General features: G+C 53.7%; 7 protein-coding genes across 7 annotated transcripts; 5 read left to right on the forward strand and 2 right to left on the reverse strand.

The window, feature by feature from the left end:
- Window positions 1-535: 535 nt before the first annotated feature.
- On the forward strand, window positions 536-2167 carry ATG22_0 (Autophagy-related protein 22; the record flags this gene model as incomplete). Its single annotated transcript, XM_014687363.1, has 1 exon — window positions 536-2167. One exon carries the CDS (start codon window positions 536-538, stop codon window positions 2165-2167), a length of 1632 nt encoding a protein of 543 aa, XP_014542849.1.
- Window positions 2168-3659: 1492 nt separating this feature from the next.
- G6M90_00g002320 (uncharacterized protein) lies at window positions 3660-5372 on the reverse strand (the record flags this gene model as incomplete). The annotated part of the gene is made up of 1 exon (XM_014687362.1): window positions 3660-5372. One exon carries the CDS (start codon window positions 5370-5372, stop codon window positions 3660-3662), a length of 1713 nt encoding a protein of 570 aa, XP_014542848.1.
- A 2053-nt stretch (window positions 5373-7425) lies between these two features.
- G6M90_00g002330 (uncharacterized protein) lies at window positions 7426-7734 on the forward strand (the record flags this gene model as incomplete). The annotated part of the gene is made up of 2 exons (XM_014687361.1): window positions 7426-7468; window positions 7523-7734. 2 exons carry the CDS (start codon window positions 7426-7428, stop codon window positions 7732-7734), a joined length of 255 nt encoding a protein of 84 aa, XP_014542847.1.
- An 839-nt stretch (window positions 7735-8573) lies between these two features.
- On the forward strand, window positions 8574-11443 carry G6M90_00g002340 (uncharacterized protein; the record flags this gene model as incomplete). Its single annotated transcript, XM_014687360.1, has 4 exons — window positions 8574-9617; window positions 9671-10001; window positions 10055-10191; window positions 10253-11443. The coding sequence occupies 4 exons, from the start codon at window positions 8574-8576 to the stop codon at window positions 11441-11443; spliced, it is 2703 nt and encodes a 900-aa protein (XP_014542846.1).
- Window positions 11444-15062: 3619 nt separating this feature from the next.
- On the forward strand, window positions 15063-16523 carry xynD_0 (Arabinoxylan arabinofuranohydrolase; the record flags this gene model as incomplete). The annotated part of the gene is made up of 1 exon (XM_014687359.1): window positions 15063-16523. The coding sequence occupies one exon, from the start codon at window positions 15063-15065 to the stop codon at window positions 16521-16523; it is 1461 nt and encodes a 486-aa protein (XP_014542845.1).
- Window positions 16524-17114: 591 nt separating this feature from the next.
- Window positions 17115-19016, reverse strand: G6M90_00g002360 (uncharacterized protein; the record flags this gene model as incomplete). The annotated part of the gene is made up of 1 exon (XM_014687358.1): window positions 17115-19016. One exon carries the CDS (start codon window positions 19014-19016, stop codon window positions 17115-17117), a length of 1902 nt encoding a protein of 633 aa, XP_014542844.1.
- Window positions 19017-21805: 2789 nt separating this feature from the next.
- Window positions 21806-23512, forward strand: G6M90_00g002370 (uncharacterized protein; the record flags this gene model as incomplete). The annotated part of the gene is made up of 1 exon (XM_014687357.1): window positions 21806-23512. The coding sequence occupies one exon, from the start codon at window positions 21806-21808 to the stop codon at window positions 23510-23512; it is 1707 nt and encodes a 568-aa protein (XP_014542843.1).
- Between the last annotated feature and the right edge of the window lie 614 nt (window positions 23513-24126).

Raw genomic sequence — 24126 nt, forward strand, 5'->3', positions numbered from 1 at the left:
CAAGTTGCCTGCAGGCTGCCAGTGTGGACAGGTGTTGACGGCTGGCATCAATTCATGTCAATCCGGTCACATGATGGCCCCCGAGGGTTTCTAATATCTGGACAATCCTTTCCGGCCAGACGAACACTCGTAATCATTCCCTTGACCCATTCCACACGTCCAATGTCACCAACTTGGAATGCGATCAAGAGCGGGCATGACATCACTGCCCGATAAACACTCCCCATAAATAGCACAGCCACCGACGGGACCACCCATGCTCGACGTTGCACCCAGATTTCGCGCCCCCCAGCCCGTTTCGAGACACTGGCAACCAAGCAGCCCATCACAAGTCGCCATCCCCGTTGCGTCGTTCAAACCGCGCAGGCCATCCCACCAGTCTAAACCTCTTGCGGCCGCATCATCCACAGTAAGCCCGCAATCGAAGCCGCGAACTCGATGAAAAAACCCGAAATCCAAGTGCTGCCATGCACGAAATCTCCCTCTTTCCTCCTCTCACCACCGGGCCGCTTAGATACGTCCGACTAAGCGAGCCATGCCGTCCGAAGTCGACACCAAGGAGGCACGGGAGGTGAACCGCCAGTCCCTTGTGATAGACGAGGAGAAATCAGCGTCTGTCGCGCCAGCACCCGCCAACGAGCAACGCGAGGTCGTGACGCCTGCCCTGCAAGAGGGCGACGCACCCGCGACGAGCAACTGGGAGATCCGCTCATGGTACCTCTACTACATCGGGGCCAACGGCCTCGCGCTCTTCAACTTTGGCCCGACGGCCTTCCAGAACCTCCTTGACCAGGCAGCCGGCGACTCGGAGCTGCTGTACTTTGCCGGCCGCGCGCGCGACGTCAACAGCATCGTGCTTCTCGCCAACGGCATGTCGTTTGCTATACAGGCGGCGCTGTTCCTCGTCATCGGCGCCTACGCCGACTTTGGCACCGGCCGCCGCTGGGTCCTGCTCGTCTGGTCCGTCATCGCGTACGGCATCGGCTTCGGCTGGCTTGGCGTCCACGACGCCGCCAGGTGGAAGGTCGCCGCCGGCCTGTACATTATCGGCCTGGTCGCCTACCAGCTCACCCTGACCTACTGGACCGCGGCGTTCCCCTCGCTGGCCCGGAACACGGCGCACCTCAGGGCGTCCCGCGCGGCGTACGAGGCGGGCGAAATCACCCAGCGGGAGCTGGACGGGCGGGACGAGATGGAGCGCAGCAGACTTAGCAACGTGGCGTTTTGGATCCAGTCGTGCGGCGAGATTGCCATCCTCGCCGTCATCGTGGGCATCATGTTTGGCCTGCGCGTGGACGACAACCCGTCCAATAATAACTGGGGCCTCTCTGTTCTCGTCGCATTCGCCACGGCGTGCTGGCTCGCGCTGTCTATTCCCTGGTTCGTGCTGGAGAAGAAGCGCCCCGGGATGAGGATCCCGCCCGGCAGGAACATTGTCACCGTCGGCCTGTGGCAGCTGTACGAGGCCCTGGGGCAGATTTGGCGCCTCAAGCAGAGCCTGGTGTACCTCGCTGGCTACTTTCTGCTGGGCGACTCGCTCAACACCACCGTCACCGTCATCGCCACTTTGCAGAACCAGGTCGTCAGCTACAACACCCTCACGCTGACGTACCTCCTCATAGTCGGTATTGGCGCCCAGGCTCTGGGCATCGGCGGCTTCTGGCTCATCCAGAAGAGGTTCAACCTCAGCGCCAAGACCATGTTCAACGCCGTGATGGTCTTTATTGTCCTCCTTGACGGCTGGGGCATGGTCGGCAATTGGACTGACAGGTTCGGCTTTAAAAATGTCTGGGAGGTGTGGCTATACCAGGCTTATTACGGATTCGTCGTGTGCCCCTGGTACAGTTACTCGCAGATCATGATTAGTTCTGTGACGCCCCGGGGACACGAGTTCCTCTTTTTTTCTGTCTTTAATATCATTGGCAAGGCGTCTAGTTTTATTGGGCCCTTGATTAGCAGCGCTATCATCGATGCTACGCCCGGCGGGCAGAATAACAGCGCCCCGTTTTATTTCTTATTTGCGCTAAGCCTACTAAGCGCCCTGGGGATATGGGCGTTTCTGGACCTCGAGAAGAGCGCGAGGGAACAAGAGGCGTTTCTTGTCGAGGAGAAGGAGAGGGTCTATGGGGAGGATACTGCCGCCGCGAAGGAGAAGCTGGCAGCGTAGTTGCCTTGGAGTGGATTCAATGGAATCTAAACTATAGCCGGCCTGGGCCTGGTTATCTACGTACTATATGGCATCGTATGTTGGCGTTTCTCTTTCCAGGATGTGGAATTGCGCGGGGAAGCCTGCCACGTTATTGGACGGTTGGAGTAATTACAAATGCCGAGACATCGCAAATCAAAATGCCATGTCACTAATCGCCGGTAATGCCTGCACCGGGTCTCCAAGTGGTGGAGAATACCCCGAGAATGTGGAAATGGCCTGTACCCATAGCTTATCTGTTCATCAATGGCCGGACTGCCGATGCTCACTCACTCGGAAATAGTAAAGCAAGAGGATGCCCAGTAGAATCTTTATTTGACGGAACGCCACTCTTGACGAAGAGTAAAAGTCTATACGAAACGAGCAATACCAGCTCTGCACCCATTCAATGTTGCCAGAACACGGGCTAGAAAGCCGGCAACATCGAGGACCACGTCGACAAGCACGCGCGTCGTGAGTCGTGACGCTCAACTCGGACGGCGCCGTGGGTGGAGACGTGCTGGTCCGTCTGTGTCCAGTCCAGCATGGAGAAACGCCCCCGGACCGGCCTGCAGCAGACCCAGTTCGCTGGGACGCTGGCCGCCGGCAGCTTCACCCGGCTCCTGCAGTTTGGGATGCGCCACAACGTGCCGGTGCACAACGCCAGAACATTCAATGTTGAAGTTTTGCTGGACCCACAACGCCATCACCCGCATCGGCGCCTTCCGCAGGCGCCGTGAGCACCGCTGGTGTCGGGGCGCCGTGCAGTACTGCTTTCTGCTCGAGGAGCCCGGCCTCCAGTCCGTCAGCCGCTTCCAGGTGTGCCAGATCCTCGCCTCGTTTCTCGGCCCGGCCTCTGGTGTTTTGTGGATGATGGCCGGCATCGCCAAGGCATGTTGGATGGATATGACGCCGTTTGAGTCGAGCCCAGGCCTAGCCGAGGCAACTGACGGGTAGGTAGGTAGATGTGTGTATTGGAATTTCCCCAGAAGGCCATGTTATTTTTGTGTCACACTCTGGGTCGTTTCCTCGCAGAGTTTGCCTTATTTATGGACACAAGGTAAACTATAGGGTTGAATAAACATCCCATGACCATGGAACCAGGAGGATTAGTTCTCTCTAATAGCCGCGATTATTCTTTAATTTTCTTATGACCTCATGTAAGACCCAGCCATATATCACACTAAATAGACTGCCGCCGAAATACTTTGAGTTCAGGAGCCTATTATCTAGTTTGAGTTGATTACATCTCCGAAAGCTGGCTTTCAGACGTCCAAGAGATCAAGCTTGCCAGTCTTGACAATCGACTCCAGCAGCGCATATATACTCTCCCCACACCAAACCGCATTACCAACGTGCATTGGCCCATCTACCCAGCGTTGACAAGCGCAAGGCTGGAGCCAAGTCTTTTTGATATATGCTCCTTCTCCGGCATGTAATGCACTGGCAAGCACCCATGCCGCCTCGCTCATTGTCATATCCTCGCCGTCACAGTCGTCCTGCAAAAGCACGAACTCCGAACGGGCACATCGGCCACCTCCAACGCCCTCTTCAACACGGGCTCCACGTCCCTGGCCTCGGCCATCCGGCCCAGCTTCACGCAACACTCGTGATATCCATGCAGCGCCCACACATTGTTCGGGTGCCGGTGCACCCTGGGCAGTGTATCGTCCAAGCCCAAGTCGGCCCTGTAAATACCCCACGCCTCCTCGGCACGGCCCTGCTCGAGCAGCAATGCGCCGTAGGCGTGTCGAACAGGCTGCATCCAGCCCCATGGCTCGTCAAACGGCAGCCAGTCATATCGCAGTATGCCCTCGCGCAGATGCGCGAATGCGGCATCGTAATTCCCGGAGCGGTATTCGATTTCCCCGTTTAGCATGGCCTCGGCCACGTCGAGTATATCGACGCACTTGTTGTTGAACAGTGTTCTGGAGGGTTTCACGTGGGGCACGGAGTCGCGGAACAGTCGCCGGTGGGCGTTGGCGTCGTCGACGCGGTTGAGCGCAGCCGAGGCCACGCCCTTGGCGTAGTGCAGCAGGGCGGTGGTGACGCAGTACAATTCCGTGTCTTGGGGCAGTTTCAAGGCGAGCACCTCGTGCCATTTTCCGAACCGGATGAGCGCGTGCACGCGCATGGAGAGAAAGGCCTCGAGCCAGTCCGCCATGGGGGGGTTTTCCACACGGAGCAGTTCCTCGGAGATGCTGGCCTCGAGCATGTCGACTGTTTCAAAGGCTACCCTGGACTGGCCCGAGAACATGGCGCCGTAGATGCGGAAGTGGTAGTCGTGGCTGCGGTAGAGGGTGTAGAAATTCATGGGGCCCTCGCGCTTCAGGAACTTTTCGTCGGCGAGAATGGCATCCGTGTTGGCAATGACGGCGCGCGCGTAGTCGCCGACCAAGATGTCGAGGTGGGAGGGCATGTGGTTGAGGTGCCCTGCGTCCGGGACGAGGCCACGCAGCTTGTCTGCGGCTGGCATGCCGGCCTCGGGCGTCTGGGACATTTCCATGAGGTGAATGTAGAGGTGGAGGAGGCCTGGGTGCTGGTCGCCGCCTTGATGGGCGAGGGCCTTGTCCAGAACGCGCTTGATCTCCAGGGTGCGTGCCTCTTTCGCCGGTTCGCCGGTTTTGATGTCCCACAGCTGCCAGGGGGTGAGGTTCATCATGGCATCGGCGTACAGAGTGGCTACGTCGAGGTCTTGGGGGAATTGTGAGGCGACCGAGGCCATGGCATCTGCGTAGTCCCGATTCCAGATGCAATAGTCTGATTTGGCGGGAGCGTCTGTGCTCGGGTACCGAAACTGGAGGGCTTCAATGAGGGCCCTTTCTGCGGGCGTGGCATTGGCAGAGTGTGTCTTGGCTTGTTCCACGGCGCGGTGCGTACGCTGTGCAGTGGTGGTGAGTTCATTCTTTGCAAAGAGTTCCCAGGGCTTGTTGTAGTTTGGGCCAAGGGAGTAGGCGAGCCCCCAGTAGGCAATGGCGCAGGAAGGGTCATGGTCAATGGCTCGTTGGAAGCACTTTGCCGCCTCTTCGTGATTGAAGCCGTAGCACCAGACGAGGCCGCGGTTGAACCAGGTCTGGGCGACGGGGTGTTTCGTGGTGATGTGGCGATGATGGGTGCCGAGGTCGTAGTAGCCGTCGTCGAGGGGCGGCTTGCTGTCGTCCTTGGGCATGGTGGGCGTGAGGGACATGGCGGCCAGCGATCAAAAGTATTGTGGTGGTTTCAATGACGGGTTTCAATCATGGTTGGCCCGCAGTGCCGTGTATCGTGAAGAGTGAGTGGCGAATGTTGAAGATTTGGGAGGTTTCCATGTCGAAGCTCCATGCTCGGTCCAAAGACGGTGGGGTCAAGTGGTACGAGGTGACATCGACTTGGGGCACTGTGGCTTGGCGGCTTGGCGGCTCACTGACATGTACATACAGGCCAACTGGTACCTCGACACACGTTGGGGACCGAGAGCCGGCTGCCGCATCGGAGCTTGATCCATTGCTGCGGATGCGTGCGACAAACAGGTAGGCCGTTATCCTGCAGTGGTAGGCAAGCGGTACGGCCCCGGACTGGCATAGTCTGGTCCGCGGCCTTCCCAGCAGCCTGCGTACTTGAACAGCCGCGGCCGGACGATCAACTGGTGCCTGTCAGGCGGAGATCTGGAGCATCTGGGGCATCTGGGGCGGGGTATCGAGTACCTGCGTACTGGAGCCATGGCGCCCGCACACCCCGTACAGACTACCCCGGCGCCGACGCGATGTCACTAGGCCCCCGCCCCCTCGTCTTCCCCAGTTGGGGCACCTTTCCCCCGACCTCGGCCTGGGATCTCACCGACACCCGTTTACCGCATTGGCTTCGTCTTTGTTCAAGGTAGTTGCTACAGCAACAAGTATCATGTAGAAGCTGATAATGCCAAATGCCCAAGCACAGGCCACATGAAGAGGGAAATACACCGCTATTTGTCCACGATCCCGTAAACTTCAAAGTCGAGCAAGCAAACGTCAACCGTGTTTCATGTCCCGCAAATGTGGTGACAATCCGTGGCCAAATCCTCATCCTAGTGGGGAACGAAAGCTTATCTCGACTAGGTGCTGATAGCGAAGCCCAGCATGAGTTTCTAGAAAGTACGGCAGGGGGAAGACTAAGCACTTTGTAAATATCTGCCTTTCCAGATCTGCAGTTGTAGCTTCAGGACGTAGGCTAATCGTGTTCTGAAAGCAATTTTGACTCCTGTTTTTCTTTTTTCAACTCCTTCAGCTAATTGGACCGACAACAGCACGCCAATAATAGCAAAATCGCGACTCGAGCTCTCGTTTTGAGCACCATCTACCGGCTTCTCTTATTTGCCTTGAGACCAAGATTCCTGGCAGGTGTATTCGTGGTACTAGACGCCACATTGTAGAATCTACACAATTTAAAGGCCGCCGTCGCAAGTTCGGAAAGTCGGTACCCCCGGGAAACAAGTTCCATCTACGTACACCTGCAACCGTAAAGTGGAAGAAAAAGCCTTTTCCGAGATGCCTGATTTTACTCGCGCTACATCCAGCACTTTCACATGACGCCAAGGGCTACCCTTCTCGACATCGAATCCAGCATCTCAATGCGGCACTTCTGTCTCGATTAGCTAGTCTTGGCCCGTGGCATCATGGCGGGGATGAAGAGGCAGTGCCAATTGTCCCCAATGCTTAACCGAGTTCTGTGACATGTGAAGCTCGGTGACATCATGCAAGAGTGACCTTGGGACGGGTTTGTGACACTTGGAGTTTCGAAGCTGAGGGTGTCGACATTGGCAACGCTAGCTTTTTTTTCTTTCCTAAAAAAAAGTTCTGCATCTGGGAAATCCAAAGGGTGGCTGTGACTATCCAAGTTCAGTCTAAGTCTCAGATGAACCACATTCATCCCTGAAAACGCCCGACGTGGCCCGAAAGAGTGTGCCCAGTCCATCTCGGCTCGTTGGCGTCGCAGTCTAGCCGTCAAGACGTTGTCCCTGCATCTCCTCGGTGGGCTGAATCGTCAGCGCGAGTCGTTGATGCGTTGCGAGTCATGCTGCTGCCCGAGGCGCTCGCTGTATATAGGAACAAACGCAGATAAACGGCCATTGCTATATAAGATTGCCGGGTCTCCCCTCAAGTCACAAAATAGACAAAGAAATCGAGACAGTTGCCGCATTACCAAAATTACCAGGAAATCACCAGCTACCCCCTTCCAAATCGAATAAAATGAAGCAAGTCGCTTACTTGGCTCTCATTGCCGCCATGGCATGCCTTGCAGTATCGTCGCCTACTGGCGCCAAGCCTGGTGAGCAAGCGCCTTTGGCCGACAATCAACGACAAAACATCTAACAGCATACAGCTACCGAGAATACCGACGCCGGAAAGACGGGCAAGGAGATTGGGGAGAGTGCCGGTGTTTTGGGCGACAAAATTGCGGGGGGTAACGGGGGCGAAATTGCAGACGCGTCTCTTGGACTCGCTGGCAGCATCCTCGATACAATCTTTGGTAAAGGCAATAAGGAGGCCAGAGAGGCCTTTGTTCCTCCCGTTTCTAATCCAGAAGCCATCTAAGGGAGACTTGCTGAGCCGGGGAACGTGTACCTCTGACTTCTGGTGCCGTTCGGCGTCATAACTCAATGGGACTGGTCTAAATGCTTCAGGAAACTTTGAGGGGTTGAGATTCAGATACAGGCTCCTCGGTTGATGGATGCGGACCATTGTAACGAACGCATGTCACAAATGTCAGGTACGAGACGTTGGAAAGCTTCACTAGGCACACTTTCAGATAGATGGTATGAATTCCTCTCGCTCAAGTACCTGCAGTTTGAATGTACATGATATCCACATTCACCGGGGTGAGCTTCACTCTGACATATATTGCCCAAGATATTCCCACGTTGCCGACACCTTGGAGTTGGTGGAGCTGAGGTCGAAAGAGGGAATATTGGGCGGCAGCCTTGATGCTACCTTGTCCAAGCCTGAGCCGGACATTGCACAGGCCTGGGCGGACTTGATGTTTGAAAACTATTCTACTGGAGAGGAACTAGTTGGTTGCTATTTTGAGGATGAACTAAGAGACGTGCTGCTGCGCGATTTCTCGCTCCTCTGCCGTTTGTGTCCAGTTTAAGAGATGTCGTCATAGGAAGTAGATTGAGCATTTGATGGAGTAGAAGCTCTGTTTACTTTATTCACGCTTCATGCGTCTAACTTTGCAAAGTTCTTTTCTATTCAGCCTTATTGAGGTTGCGGGCTGACACAACAGCTTATGAAGCCTATTCTCCACCAACGGCTCAGCCGCAACCAATATTTCCAGTCTCGCCAATCAGTCATCGTGAGAGCGAAACTCTCGTCCTTCCAAAAACTGTCCTACCCTGACTATATGCTGCATTCCGCAACGGCAGGAACCCGTCATGGACATCTTTGCGGAACCAGACGACCCTATCCAGTCTACCCAGGAGCAAACGCCATATCTCTGCATCGAGCACTGGGATGGGGGCATGTTTCGCACATACAGCCATAGGAAGCACAAAACGAGCATCATACCAGCGCTGCTGCGGGTGATTCCGGACATGCCCACGGCAGACCAGCCGTACCTGGAGAACCTGTACCCAACCCCGAAGGAGGAGCTCCAGCCGTTTATACAGACATGGCTGTACTTTGGGATGCTCGCCGAACTGCTGGGCCTGAACGAGATCGCGCCCGATGTACGCCTAGTCGAGGAATCTGCCGCCAAAGAGGAAATCTCAAAGCTGCACAAGCAACTGACCCGCGAGGAGAACGGGCGAACCGTTCTCACCGCCACCGAGATCCTGACCTGGGGTCCGCTCTTCCTCGAACGAGTGCAGATGGCGGAGAATCAGTTCGAGAGGCTCGTTTACATACTCCAGTGCCTGCACTACGCCATGGTCATGCTGCAATCTACCCAGGAGAACATCGACCACGCCGTTCGCTACTCCATCGCCGCGCTGGGCGAGCTCTTCACCACGGGCATCTACGCCGCCGCCTCGTCGGCCCAGCCGAGAGTCGTGTTTCCGCGTGAGCTTTCGGGAATCTCCTGGTACAAAGACTACATTTGTCCCGGGGGCGTGGTCGAGAAGAAGATGCTGAGCAACGGCTGGTGCCCCAGCGAGATTGAAAAGATCCGGTCGCAGCTGCAGGGATTGTACACGATGCACTACACGAGCCAGCTGAAGAAACCGACGCCCTGGTTGGACCATTCGAGCTGTGGCAAGACTTTTTGCGACGCGTTTCGCATTGACGTGAGCACATATAAGCCCGTCCATGTACACGACGGTTGTGGGTGCGAGTTCATCGAGGCGGATCCCGCAAAGATGGTGGGCATCTTGAGGAATACGGATGGTTTTCCGCTAGTACGGGTTGAAGGGGACTTGGACGATTTGAAGATTGCGGTTGAGGAGTTTGAGGACGGAGTTTCGTATGTGGCATTGTCGCATGTAAGTTGACCTGACGGCTCGTTGAGGACGACGTATTGCTAATGGAAAGACAGGTTTGGGCGAATGGCCTCGGAAATCCGACTAGCAATTCACTGCCAAGGTGCCAGATTGCACGGATTAGCAAGTTTATAGACGATCTGCCCAAGGCTCCGGGCAGCGCAGAGCCTCCGCGGCTTTGGCTCGACACGTTGTGCTGCCCAGTCGAAGCGGAGAGCAAAATGATCTGCCTCGAGCGCATCGCTGATGTGTACAGGAGGGCGCACCATGTTTTGGTGTTGGATACGACTCTGACCGCATTCAAGTACGAAGGAACCAGCCCTGCCGAGTTGCTAGTCCGGGCGTTTGGCTGTTCGCCCTGGATGAGGAGGCTATGGACACTGCAAGGTATGCGTGCTGACGAACTGGGTATTTTATAAACTGACCGAGTGGCTCGTAAGAGGGCGCGCTTGCGAGGACTCTCCAGATCCAGTATGCAGACAAGGCCGGGAACAATATCACCATGCTGACGGACTTGTGGATGCTTGGCAGCCAAGATTCGCGATACATGCGGATATTCCAGGACGTGCTCAACGAGGTGAAACGGGCCCATATTGGCGAAACCGGCATCACAAGGAGCTGTACACTGACGGCAACAGTTTAACCAACTCCTCGGCTTCAGTCCCAAGACGGGCCCCGAAAACGCCAACCTCCCATGGCAGCAGCCGCAAATCACCACTCTCCAACGAACCCTCAACTTCCGCACCGTCTCCGTCCCTGCCGACGAAGCGCTATGCATCTCAACCCTCATGAAACTAGACACAAGGTACATTGCCGCCGGAAGAGATGCCAGTGATCGCATGAAACGCATGTGGGAAAAGCTATCCGAAGCAAACGGCGGCATATCGGCCCGACTGCTCTTCTACCTGGACGAACAGCTCGACATAGACGGCTGGCGATGGGCGCCGAGATCCCTCCTCGCGTCCGCTGTACACGACCCCGTCCTCAGCACGGACGAGCGTGTCATGCGCTTCCACACAGAGAAGCCGGCCAATGCCTCGGACAATGTCGCTCTAGGAACCCCGACGCCGATAGGGCTCAAGGTACGACTTCCAGGCTATAGAGTTGTGCCGGTGCCGCTTCTGCCGAATTTTCCACTACACGCCTGGCCGGAAGTCATCCACTCCGTGGAGGACAGTGTCATTGCGCAGAGTGAACGGACAGGGCGGTGGTTCCGCATCATCGACTGGTACCGCAGCAGGAAGATAGCCGTGTGGACGCGCGAGCAGCGCCGCGAGCACGACAGGCGCGAGGACAATCCTCTCTGCAGGGCGATCCACACGGGAAAGTGCTGCCTCATCATGGACAAGAAGATTACTCTGGCTGACGGCACCACGGCCAGTTGTCTGGTGCAGGCTGACGAGCTACACGCGCGGGAAGTGCAAGAGGCGGGACACACAGCCGCGGAGAAGCACGTCGCGCTGAAGGCCGTTCGGGAAAGGGCCGTTATTTTGTCCGCGGTAGACGAGAGGGAGGGCAAGATGCTGTCCAAGATTAAAGGTCTGGCGATTTCCCTGGCCGAGGACCCTGTGACAGAGGCGTTTTTGCAGGTGCAGAAGAGCTACGCGCCGGGGCAGGAGGAGTGGGAGGCGGCGGAGCTTGCGGTCCGGAGAAGGATGAAGAAAGTTGTGGAGGAGGCTTGGTACGCGGACGAGGAGTTTCGGCAGACGATGAGGGAGTCTACGGGTGATGATCTGGACGACTATGTGTGGGTGTTTGTGCCCAAGCTGTTTTCGCACGCTATTTGGTTGAGGGAGCTGCCCGAGGGGCAGTTGTGGTTTGTGGATTAGGTGATCCTCAGGGAGAGGTAGTTCGAGAAACTGACGCGATCTGTAGTCAATAGTATGTGATATTGACATGTTGTTGTAGAAAAGTATACCGCTACGAAATGTTAACAAGTCATACAAAGTGCAACTTGTTGATCGGTTTGCCCGCATGACCCGTGTTTGAATTTCCATTTCTGTTTCTAATTATTCCAGGTCGGGGTACAAGTTCATTTGTGCCAGCGGATTATAGTACAAGCAATGCCGTGGTGAGATGTATATGAAACTATGTAGATATAGTATAAAATGTGCTATATTGTCCTATATAATGGGAGAAACATGGCCAATTACTGCAAGGAATTAAATGCGTTTTACAAGACTTAAAATCGTACGGAGCAGCGAGAGTAGAGTGGCAAAATGTATCCAAGCGTCTCCGCCTGACCGCTGTAGACGAAACAGCGTTGTCACGATGTAACTAGGCCAGGCAAAAGGGAAATGCCACACTTCCACTCGTGCCTTCTATACTTAAAACTTGTATGGTTGACCTCTTAGTTGAAGACGCCCTGTATTCTTACCCGTTGACAAGCGTCCTTCCATTCCCCCTCATGTCTCCGAGGCCCGAATACAAACCAAGTGCCCTTGATAGTCTCCAGATTCGATATTTACTACGCGGCATGTTGTCCGCAACCACCACCGTCAAGCCCACGCGTCGTTGAGGGCTCAACGCAAAAACCTGGCCATGATTTCCCTTCAGGTTGCCTGATGAAAATCGCTTATTGACTAATACAGCTTGACGGGAAACTGCCAAGGCACTTTGTCCCTGCTACATCCAGAACCGACGACACATCCTCTGAAAATGCAGCATCGGGAGCTTGGTAGATGTGTCTTAGCTTATGTGGGATTATGTGCCAACGAGGACATCATCTAGGTCACCAACTGAGACATCCAGAAGATTCCAATCAGTTTGCAATGTTCGAACTGGGTTCCAAGGTCCGAAGTAGAAGTTAGCTGACAAAAACCTTCAGATTAGGGACCTAGTCCACACGAAATGCAATCCATAGCTATCAATCGTGATATTGTGAAGCCTCTGCCCAAACCAACCGTAGCCTAACATTTCGATCGCGTGACGTTGATTCAAGCAGCTGGGAAATCGCTGACATTGTAGTAGCACTGCCCGAAGTCACCCTATGCGTCGTAGTTATGTTTATGTCTGTATACCCTTTGAGCTTCTAAAGACTATTCCCCCTTCGCCTTTATGCCATAATCTAGCGTTCATATCACGCAAACTTGTCGAAAGGAGCACTGGGACGCTAGGCGAATCTGTCGTGAAAAACCCGGCTATTTGGTGAAAGGCAAATAGTGGTCCAATGTTGTTACGTCCTTGAAGGTATGTGGCTTTTCGTTGCCTGCTTCTGGATTCCCCAATTGAACTGGATCACGAGCTGAATCTGATTCGGGGAGATGATCAGGGTGTGCAAACGCAGCAACATGACCGCAGCACGTGTGACCACTCAACTTCAATACTTATCTCCCATTTAGGGATTCCATAATCTGAAAATTCTGTATCCCCAAGGTCATGAAGAAAGCTGGCCATTTGGTCAAAATTCGAGGGCGCGCCCCGGTTTGCATGTCTGCCTAGCATCTGCACCCGTCTTTGAGTGCCAGTCTGATTGTTGTATCACAAGAAGCTGATGCAAGAAGTTTGTCGAGCGGTAAAAATAGCACCCTCCCCATACATATGGTACCCAGGACCATAATCTGATATGGACGATGTTAAACTGGCCCATATTACAGCCTCATAATAGAGTGCGTAGAGAAAAGTCCCGACATTTTATGGCCAGTCTATTATTGTAGTACCGTCAACTTGAAAAGCTAGTGTCTTTTGCTAGATACAATAATGCCCAGTTACCATGTCTCAACATCAGTCCGCCCGTGACCAGGTGTACGAGGGAGGGGACCGACAAGACCAGACCGTCTTCTTCACCTCGACCTCTGACCGCTACCGCAGCTTTTACCTCCATATCAGCCCATGCTTCCTGTACCTACTCGGGCTTCCGCGTAGTAAGCCAGTAGCCTATGAAAGCTAAAATTGGCAGACCGACGAGGGGACAGATAACCGCGAAAAATGTCCATCCTCGACTGTCAAAAATATCAGACCGTCCGTAAATGGCATGCGCTCCACCGAGTATACGCGGGAAGGAAGAGATCACTGCCGGGGGCATTTTGCGTCTGGGAACTTTGACTATATGTCAGTATTGGATGTTGTGTCTATGTTGAAGAACGAGTCAAGTATACGGACTTTATCTAGTGGAGCAAAGTATCGGTTCAGAGTATCGATTCAGAGTATCGGCGCAAAAATAGACACACATTATCTGAAAGAGGTGAGATTCGGAATGGTGAGAAGCTTGTTCGATGAGCAGTTGAAGCGACGGGAAAACAGTACAATGTAAAATGCTCTAAAGTCTCCTCTCTAGCTATATACCTGTGATTAAAGGCTCTTCTTTCACTGTAGACAAAGCCTCTCTCTAAGAAGCCATGAACCCCTTCTTGGGATGTGCATACAAAGGCAAATTCTCTTTCTTTGCCTCAGCCTGAGCAGCTGACAGGGACTTGCAGAACATGAATCAATTGTTTTCTTTTTTTGGCGCTCACCCCCGTGGACCTTGAGAGTCTTGTCCATGCAGTTCAGCAGGTCACACGCCGTCCCCCTTCGAGTTTGACTGCGCATCCCCCCTTCATTGACTGCTGCATAGATGGAGTCAGAGTCTATGATCGAGACGGCCTCTGCTCCGACTCCGAGTTTTCCTGTACTTTGCAGCCAGTTTTCATACTTTTTTTGATGCCAACTTGGCCCTTGCCATGTGTGGAAGCAAAGCTGCTGCCGCTGATTAATTTGAGCCCTTTGAAGCTGTGAAATTTGAGCATGTTGAACCCTTTCATTTCTTCTCCCAAGGCCTTGCTGGGGCTTGTGTGATGGGTGTCACACGGTTAGACCACAACAAAGGCGTTGGGCCAACAATGGTTACACGACAACAAAGAAGGTATCACGAGACCCAAGGTCGAACCTTTTGAGAAGTGCCTCAGGCCTCCAAGGTTTCACCGATGATGACGAAGAGATTCGGTCAATTAAATAGCATTGGCTCAATGGCATTCATTGGCTATAGCCTACCGGCCAGCAAAGGGGGCTTTGACTTGCATGGACTGGCTAAGGAAAAGAAATTTTGACTGCCGGAGGACCTGGAGAGAAGATTTAAGACGGCACTATCCAGTCTTGTTAAATTCCTCGGTCACGTTTGCATTATTGGAGTATCTAGGCCCTAAGCAGTCTTTTGGCCGATACCAGGTCCAGGACCCGCGTAACCCTAACCCCACTCATTCAGGCACCAGGAAGACGGCCCAGACTGGCCTGGGGTCAGTTCAATGTGACCACATGCAATGTTTCATTGAACCTCCCAGAGTCTCCCTTGAAAATGCAACCTTGGATCTTGGGGAAGCGGGGGTCCCTCAGACCAAACACCCGCGCCGCGATGCAACACAAGGCCGATTGACCTATTCAATGAGCAGGTTTAACCTCTATTGACTCGAGACACTTCGTCGCCCATCGTCACAGTCCCGGACGTCGGCATCACGGCCTCCCACCGCCACCATGAAGTCTTCACTCCTCCTCGCCATGATTCCCGCCGCCATCGCGCACACGCCAGACTTCAAGACCTCAGAAGCCGGCAACCCGTTTGTCGACGGATTCTATGCCGACCCGGATAATGAATTCTACAACAACCAGTACTGGGTGTACCCGACCTCCTCGTACGAATATGACAAGCAGACGTATCTCGACGCCTTCTCGTCGCCAGACCTCGTCCAATGGACCAAACACGCCAATATCCTCGTCGCCTCAGACTTCACGTGGGCACGCCGCGCCGTCTGGGCACCCGCGCCCATCTCCCGCAACGGAAAATACTACCTGTACTTTGGCGCCAACGACATCCAGACCAACTCTGAACTGGGCGGAATCGGCGTTGGCATCTCCGACCAGCCCGAGGGGCCGTACAAGGATGCCCTCGGGAAGCCGCTCATCGGGCAGTATTACAACGGTGCGCAGCCCATCGACCAGGACGTCTTCATCGACGACGACGGCCAAGCCTACATCTACTACGGCGGGCACGGACACGCCAACGTTGCCAAGCTAAACGAGGACATGGTGACCATTGGCACCTTTGACGACGGCACGTCGTACCGGGAAATCACGCCCGAGAACTACGTCGAGGGGCCGCAGATGATGAAGCGCAACGGCACGTACTACCTGTTCTGGAGCGAAGGCGGCTGGGGCGGGCCAGACTACGCCGTCTCCTACGCCATGTCGACATCGCCCACCGGCCCGTTCAAGCGTCTCGAAAAGATCTTGCAGCAGGATCCAGCCGTGGCCAGCGGCTCGGGGCACAACGGCGTCATCCACGTCCCCAACACCGACATCTACTACATCGTGTACCACCGGCACCCGCTCGGCGAAAACATTGACGCCAACGACCGGCACCTCGCCTACGACCGGCTGTACTTCAACGCAGACGGCACCATTCAGCCCGTCCGGATGCTGGTCCACGACAACTTCAACGACGGCAACATGATAGGGTGGACGACCTACGGCGGATCCTGGGACGCCAAGACCAACGCCCTCAGGGCTGGAGCCTCTGCCGGCGGCAAAGCACTGCTCAATACAAACTTTGGCGATGTCGACTTCTCCGCCGACGTCAAGATGCCCTCTGCCAACGGCGGCGACGCGGGCCTCGTGTTTCGCGCATCGACGCCTGCGCTGGGGACGGATGCGTACGACGGATACTACGCCGGCATTGGCACGTCTGGGAAACTGGTGCTGGGCAGGGCGGAGGGCGGTTCGTGGACGCAGCTGGCGTCTGTAAAGGCCGACGTCGTCCCTGGCAAGACGTACCGCGTGAGGGTGACGGCGAAGAAGAACGCAATCAGTGTGTACGCGGGGGACTCGACGTCTGCGCAGCTTCATGTGCTGGAGGGGACTTTTGGAAGCGGCATGACGGGGGTCAGGGTGTATCAGACGGATGCCGTGTTTGACAATGTTAGGGTTGAGCATTTATGATTTATAGCAAGAGATGCTTGCCTATATGGAAGAATGCACTGATTGTGAAGTAAATTGTGCACGGAGCGTGTTTTGTTGCTATAGCAAGCACGTGATAATAAAAAGTAGAAGAAGTTTTTAAATATATTAGTATATATTAGTATATATTAGTATATATTAGTATATATTAGTATATATTAGTATATATTAGTATATATTAGTATATATTAGTATATATTAGTATATATTAGTATATATTAGTATATATTAGTATATATTAGTATATATTAGAAGCCTTTTTAAGGCCTTAATTTACGGGCGTTTAGTAATAATAATAATAAAAAGATCAAGTTTATTATAAAAAATCCCGTAAATTTAATCTCTTCTATACCCGGTCAAGGGCTCCGGCAAGCCCTTTACGACCCTAACAATAACCCTTAATTGTGATGTTGACCCTTTTTTGACCCAACACGCTTGTCCCCATCTTATGTAATGGAGACGATAAAATAGTAATAGCGATAAACCCGTGTATAAACCCATGGGCTCGTGCCTCTTCCAATCAATCCAAACTTCCTCTCCTCTCCGTTCCTGCCCCGACTAAGTCGCTCGCACTTATTCCACCGGACGCCCCCCAACACTGGACAATATATATTTCGTCGCCTGAACTTCTGCATTACAAGACCAGTACATTCGATCTTGCCGTTTCTTCATCGGATCATTGTCCGGCTGGGTTCGCGAGCGCCTAGGCGCCTCCACAATCGATGCTCTGTCAAAGTCGATGATCATTATGCGCTTCGTATCAGGGTTGTATAGCATATTGGGATCTCGTATATCGTTGTGGATAACACCTTTGCTGTGCATGGCTCGAATTGCCTGACACGCCCCATCCGTAAGTCGCTTGTCAAGGCCACCGGGCAGCTCAAGGCTGGATAGTGTGCGGCCGCCCCATGAGAAGAATGTGACGTGTACGATGTAGACGCGGTGGTCATAGTAATAGATCTTGTTCATGGGCCGGAGGTCAACCGTCCCCAAGAACACAGGTATACTGGTGCCTTGCATGTCCTGGAGACGCTTGTAAACGGCAGCTTCGTGCCTAAGGTACTTGATAAGAGGCGCCGGAGTCCCCTTGCCGATAAAAGTATACCCGTAGCGCAGCATGGTGACTCGGAATAGCGCGCCAGACGCTCCGCTGATGTTCAGGTTTGTAATTCCATCATCCAGAGACTTTTCCCACTGTTCTCTAAGAAGTTCAAGCCACGTAGCGTGGTTGACAGGGTGATAGGCCTTCGCCTTCATACCAGACGGGGCACGTCCAGCCCCCATGTGTCTAGACACGTTGGGACAGCGCGTATCGAGGAAATCGCCATTAACTAACCCAATTAAACATTTCTGGGTGCAATACTGCTCGCCGCGAGTAGAATTTTCGCTTGATGCGGCCCCTCTTTGCTGAGAAGTGTTCTGGCGTCCCCGGGCTGCACGTCCTCGGGTAGCGCGTCCTCGACTCCTTGTCCGCCGTACAGAAGGACTGGGCGAACCTGGGGAATCTTCTTCTGCTTCGTCGTCGGAACTCGATGGAGAACGTCTCCTGGCTGCTTCTCTTGCCGGCCTATTCGCCCCCACTGGCGGTTTGGGATTTGAGCGAAACACCTCCGGCGTCCTGTCAATATTGCCATATGTCGATGGCTTATAAGGCGTCTTGGGTGTAGATGATGAGGCTGTACTAGGAGTCATGTTGCGAAGAATTTCATTGTCATCATCGCAGTTCCACTTTTGCAGACGACTTTTGACACTTTCACGCATCCCCTGGTTCCGTACCCGCTCTTGGTCGCGCTCGTTCAGGGCCAGCAGGATGAATGACAACCATTGACTGACAGCGGTGCAAGAGATGAGCTCAGATTGGAAGGGGGCCTCTTCCTTAGGCTCAGCCACGTGATACAAGACTGTGTCTGGAGAGTTCCAGTCGACCTTGAGAAAGACTGTTGCCTCGCCATTGGTTAGAATCCCGTAGCTCACACCACCCTCGATCATGTAATGGTAAGTCTGTGTGATGGCAGCAGCCGTGAGCCTTTTGGCCCAGTATTCGTAATGGCCCTGTGCATCTTCTTCCTTTTTCGGGACATTTGGGTTGTTGACAATATCTTCGAGAATATCCATCTCCTGTCGCAAGCCGGCCCGGATATGAGCTGTGGTAAGCTTCTGGGGAGCCTTGTACTCCTCGATGAAGAGCAGGTTGCGCTCTTCCATGGACGCGGCCTCATTGACATGTCGATACACACAGATCTGATCTGGCCTGAGTTTTTGAGAAAATGTTGAACGCGGACGCGCCGGTGTTGGCGATGCAGGAACACGATTGTCGTCTCCCAAGGCCACGTCGCTGATGGCGCTCGGGTGGTTTTCAAATATTACTCCTGCCCCTATGCTATATCGATCCACAAGGATGTTCTTCAGCGCCAATTGTTCCACGATGATTTGGACTGGATTTTCTATGGCGAGATGCATAAAAAGTTCGAGCATCTTTTCGCTGGCAATCGGTTTATCGACCACTGTGCCGATACTAGACACCCCATGCTTTGAACTAAAGAGTCGCTCGTCCAGGGGGAAAGATCCAAGCAGTTCGCCTAAGTGATGCCTCTGTTCGGTCAAGAAACCTGTCCATGGCACGACATTTTTTGGGCATGTTTTCCCTTTTGGATCTGTAATAGATCCTCTTGATGTCAATGATCTGTTCTGTTACACGCTGAACTTTAAGAAGATATCGTGGTAAGCCTCGATATATTCTTTGAGGGTGGTGTTCCGCATTTCTCCGCGAAATTGCTCGGCTTCCAGACGACTTTGCTCAGCTTCCACACGACTTTGCTTAGCTTCCACACGACTTTGCTTAGCTTCCACACGACTTTACTTTAAAAGCCTTCTGAGCCTTTCAATTTCTGATTCCTCAGCCATGGCGATGGTTGGTTAAGCTTAGGAAGGCCACCGGCGAGGCCTGTCGTTGAGGAAGGGTGACTTGGTTGTCGCGTCGCCGTGTTCGTTAAGTGGTTATGGGTCAGGTACGCCTCAGGGTGCCGCCTAGTAATCTATATCAAGAATGTCAGCCAGGGAGGTTTTCTTATAATATTTTATATAAACTTATATACCTAAGTATATATTAATATATTTAAGTATAAATTAATATACTGAAATATATATTAATATACCTAAGTATAAAATAATATACTTATATATAGTAAGCATATATTATAACTTAACGTACCTGGGCTTTTATAGAAATAAGTATATATATTAATACTCCAATACTGAGGAATACAGGAGGATATGGTAAATCAACACAGTATCGCACAATATGGCAATAGCTCGGAGCATCAATAATCACAGTATTAGCTGTGATGAGACAGTGTTGGTGAAAGAAAGGAGGATAATCCGCGCTGCTTGGTGACCCTGAAGAACGAATTCGAAAAGTCGAAAGAAATGCGGTGGGAGGACGACCCCTATTTATCTTGGCCGGAAGCATGCTCGCTACCAGCTGCTTGAACCCACAGCAAAAGACACCCAAAGTCACGATTCACAAACACGATGTGAACAGCCTCAGTTTACCGTTAGACGTCGACTCTTGCGGCCAACTCGGTGTGTTTGAATGTCAAGTGATGTGCGATTGAAGCGCATAGGCCAAGTTTTCCAGTCCATTCTGCAGCCGTGACGCGTCGGTTGGGTCTCAAGGCGAATGAATATCGTGTGTGGTTTTGCCCGGACCAGAAAGCAAGTGTATGAATGGGCCGTGCGTATGGCAGCCTACTAGTACCAACCAACCAAAGCGAGCGCGTCGCGATTCCAGGGCGTTGAACATTTGTACGACACGAACTCTTCGACTTGCTCTTTCTAGCCGGGATGCGGCCTCGACCGCATATTGCACAAGGCCCGTGAGTCCGCGACGCTGCCTTGTGGACTCGTGACATGGCGAATATGCATCTCTCCACAGAAGCTGCTTATATTTAGCAAGTGGGAGCAAGTTTTTTCTTCGTGTGTCACCAGTTCTACGCAGCCAGAGAAGTCACCTTACCCGGAGAGCATGTGTGTTGGTCGTGTTCAGTAGTCAAAACCCTCACTCTAGTCATGTTTGAACCTGGCTGAAGGTGAGCCCCGTCTACCTGCTGCACCTGCTGCCAACTGATTTCAATGTCGGGCACAATGAAAAAGTAGCTTATTGGTTGTCTCTGCGTCTGCTGCAATCTCGAATTTGGGAACGTTGGTCCACAGAGTAGGTCCGGGCTCGTGAAAACTCTCCGGCTTGGTGAATCTGTTGGCGCTCTCAGGGCAGACGCCAAGTCAAGCATCACACAACCAACAGAAAAAAATCCAGAATCAGCGTCTCCTCAGCGGCAGTTGCAGGCCAAGATATGTGACTAGTCATATTCTGCGAGGCATCGTCCGCACTGCGCAGCCTTATCACGAAGGTTCACTCGCAGCCTTGTTACAACTTGGCAAGACACCAATAGCTGGCCACGTTCAAGTTCCCCCAGCAAGCGTGGGCTTTGTGGTAGGACGTGAACAAGGCAGCACAAGATGAACTCGAAACGTAGACATGTGATTCATGTCAATATGTGGCCAGTGCTGCTGTGCCCGTGCTGTGCCATGGAGAACGGGGCCGAACCTTGACTGCATGGGGGCAGTTGGATATGCTGATTTGTGTTGTGACTGTCGTCTCCTGCGGACCCGTTTATTCGGCCACTATCGACGAAGAGGATGTCGAGATCGTTCTTGCCGTATATCATGTTGGCGACAAACATGGCCAACAAAGCCCATACTGCAGCGATACCAGAGAGTGAACGGTGGGATGAATTATGGATGTTCTCGTAACAGTAGGTCCAGGTATCGATTGATCGCATGTCCCGGGTATTGCATATTATGACGGCGCTAAAACCAAGTGGGCATGGGGGACTCCACACACCAGTGAACAACTTGACTCAACTTGTCTGCCCTCTCCAACTCAACAGTTGTGCCATCAGCCAGCCCTCTACACAAACCATCGTCAACACAGTGTTCTTGACTCGAGATTGCGACACGGCGCCTCGACTGTTTCAACGAGACCGCGGCTCCGTCTCAGACCGGGTCTCCCAGAACCGACTTTTGACAACATCTGCGGTACATCACCTCACCACAAGGCCGACGTTGCAAGGACCAGACCCATCTTCCCCGGATTTCCCCCCCTCACCTCACCTCACCTCCATGCCGAGTCCCGATATCCACATCCTAGGAACAGCACGTGTGTGTCTAAACCACCTTGTCACAGCGTGTGAAAAAGGCCACAAATGGCCACCAAGGTACAGACAGCCCCCAGTCGTCTGTCACCATCTCCAGAATACAAATCCAAGTCATCTCGAAACAGCCCTCGCTCTCGCAACGGATGTTGGACCTGCCGCACCAAAAAGGTCAAATGCGACGAAGTACGGCCAAAATGCTGCCGCTGCCTTCGCCTCAAGCTTCTCTGCGACTACTCACCGCGCATGAAGCAGAGCACGGCCAACCGAATACTCGGCGACAACAGCAAGGCCGTCACCAGGTTGTCCCAGAACCCTCCATGTGCGCCCAAGCTGCCGATACCCATGTCTGAGCTGGCGAACAGCGCGTCCTCGATCGATCTGACGTCTGCAGATCACGAGGCCATTCGATATTACCGCACCACCTTTGCCAGATTACACCACACAAAGAATCCCGACTACGGCCTGTACGCCGTCATCTTCAGCATCGCCGAGAGGGAACCCATTGTGATGCGCGTCGTCCTCGCCCTCGGAGGCCAGGAACTCGAATTCCGGAAGCGGCGCTCCGAAGAAGAGCTGGCTGGGACATGCACCGTCACGCCCTTGCACCACTATGCGGCGGCCCTGAGAATGCTGGCCGAGGCCGTGGACGGCAGCCCCGGACCCGACGGTCGGCAGCTGGACCTGGACGCCATCCTGGCAGCCATCTTCCTGATGCTCTGGTATGAGCAGAAGTTCGGCGACGCGTCCTGCCGCGGCTTCGCCAACCATCTGGCCGGCGCGGCGCGGGTCGTCGAGCATCGTTGCCGCAACGACGTCTTCAAGCGTGCCCTGCAAGAGCCCATGCGCCAGGAAAAGACGCTGGCCCTGGTGCGGATGGGCGGTGACACCCGGGACAGAGAGAGCATACTTTCCCAGTTCTCCGCCCGGATGCTGAGTCATCTCTGTATATACGACAGCATGGCTGCTGGGTATGGCCTGGGTGGCCGCCTGGTCGAGATGCTGAGCCAGGCGCTGGCGTTCAGCAACAGCACGTTGCTGTATGCAGACAAGGTGGATTCGCTGCATGGGTTCTCGTACGGACTCTACCGCGTCGTTTGGGCGCAGGACTACCCGCAGGAGGAGATGCTTGACGACCTGGAGAACCGCACAATCTACTGCCTGGCCTCGACGGTTGTGCAGCTACGATTCATGATTTCTCGCCTGGAAAATCTTGGCGTCGAGGCAGCCAGGGCGTGCCTCGCCGAGATTGAGGCCGTGTACGAAGCTACTCATGACAAGTTCGAGGAAATCTTTGGCATCGCAGACGCCCTCTCGCCCAGTTTTGACAGCGCAAACCGCCTAGTCGCCAACATCCGCCAGATCGTGCCGCAATACTACGGCACCCAAATCCAGCTGGCGCGTGCTGTCCGCAAGCTGGGACTGCGGAGTAAGCTGCCGGCCGAGGAGTTTGTCGGACTCGTCATGTCGCTGTGCACGCAGGCGCTCCGGCATAATGGTAACGATGCCATGCTCAGCGTGGCCAATACCCTATTCGTGGCGGCCATTGAGACGAGCGACGCCTCTCGCAGAGATTGGTTCACGGCCAGGTTTCAGGCACTCTGCGCGTATGGGTGCAACTATGCCCGCGCCCATCGATTGCTGGTGCGCGCCTCGGCGACCAGGAGTCGAAGCGGCATGGCTGGTCCCCTTGGCGAAGAGGAGGTTTCCGCCGCCATGTATTCTGAAAATGGAGACGTCGAAAGATTTGTCATCTGAGGAGGCGTTTCTGGAATGCTTTGCATCACAACCCGCTTGTCCAAGGTTCAGGGGCTTGACACCTCCAAGTCGGGCGCTGCATCGACGTAGCTATCTAATTGCCGGCTGATGCGCATCATGACGTGTACCAAAATTGCGTGGTGCATTGAGCGTAGACTAGCTTTGTATATTTGATCAAGGTGACTAACCCAGACCATGTCGTGTGCATGTAAGCCAGAGGAATACTAGTAAAAGTACGGAAAAGCATCAAGATGGAAGCAATACGCAAGCCATATTGCGTGAACGAATGCCACTCTGAGAAACGCTCACTGTAATCATGCGTCGAGTTGGCTTCCCGACGCTTGGCTACATTACCATGTCGTTATCAGGTTGACAGCCACGGGATGCACGTGCGATCGGGTAACTACCTAGTGCAAGGGTGGCTAACCTTTGAAGGTTGTAGAATTACATGCATGCATATGTACTGCGGTGCGGGGAATGGACTTGATGTGTCAACTGGCGGCGATATACCGGACTACTTGGAAGATGCATGTCAAGATTCTGTAGGTGACAACTGACAAGTGCGGTTTCGATGCCCTGCTTGCATTAATGCCTCTGATATCATGTTTGCTACG

This window comes from Metarhizium brunneum, chromosome 1 (assembly GCF_013426205.1).
Source record: "Metarhizium brunneum chromosome 1, complete sequence".
Lineage (NCBI taxonomy): Eukaryota > Fungi > Ascomycota > Sordariomycetes > Hypocreales > Clavicipitaceae > Metarhizium > Metarhizium brunneum.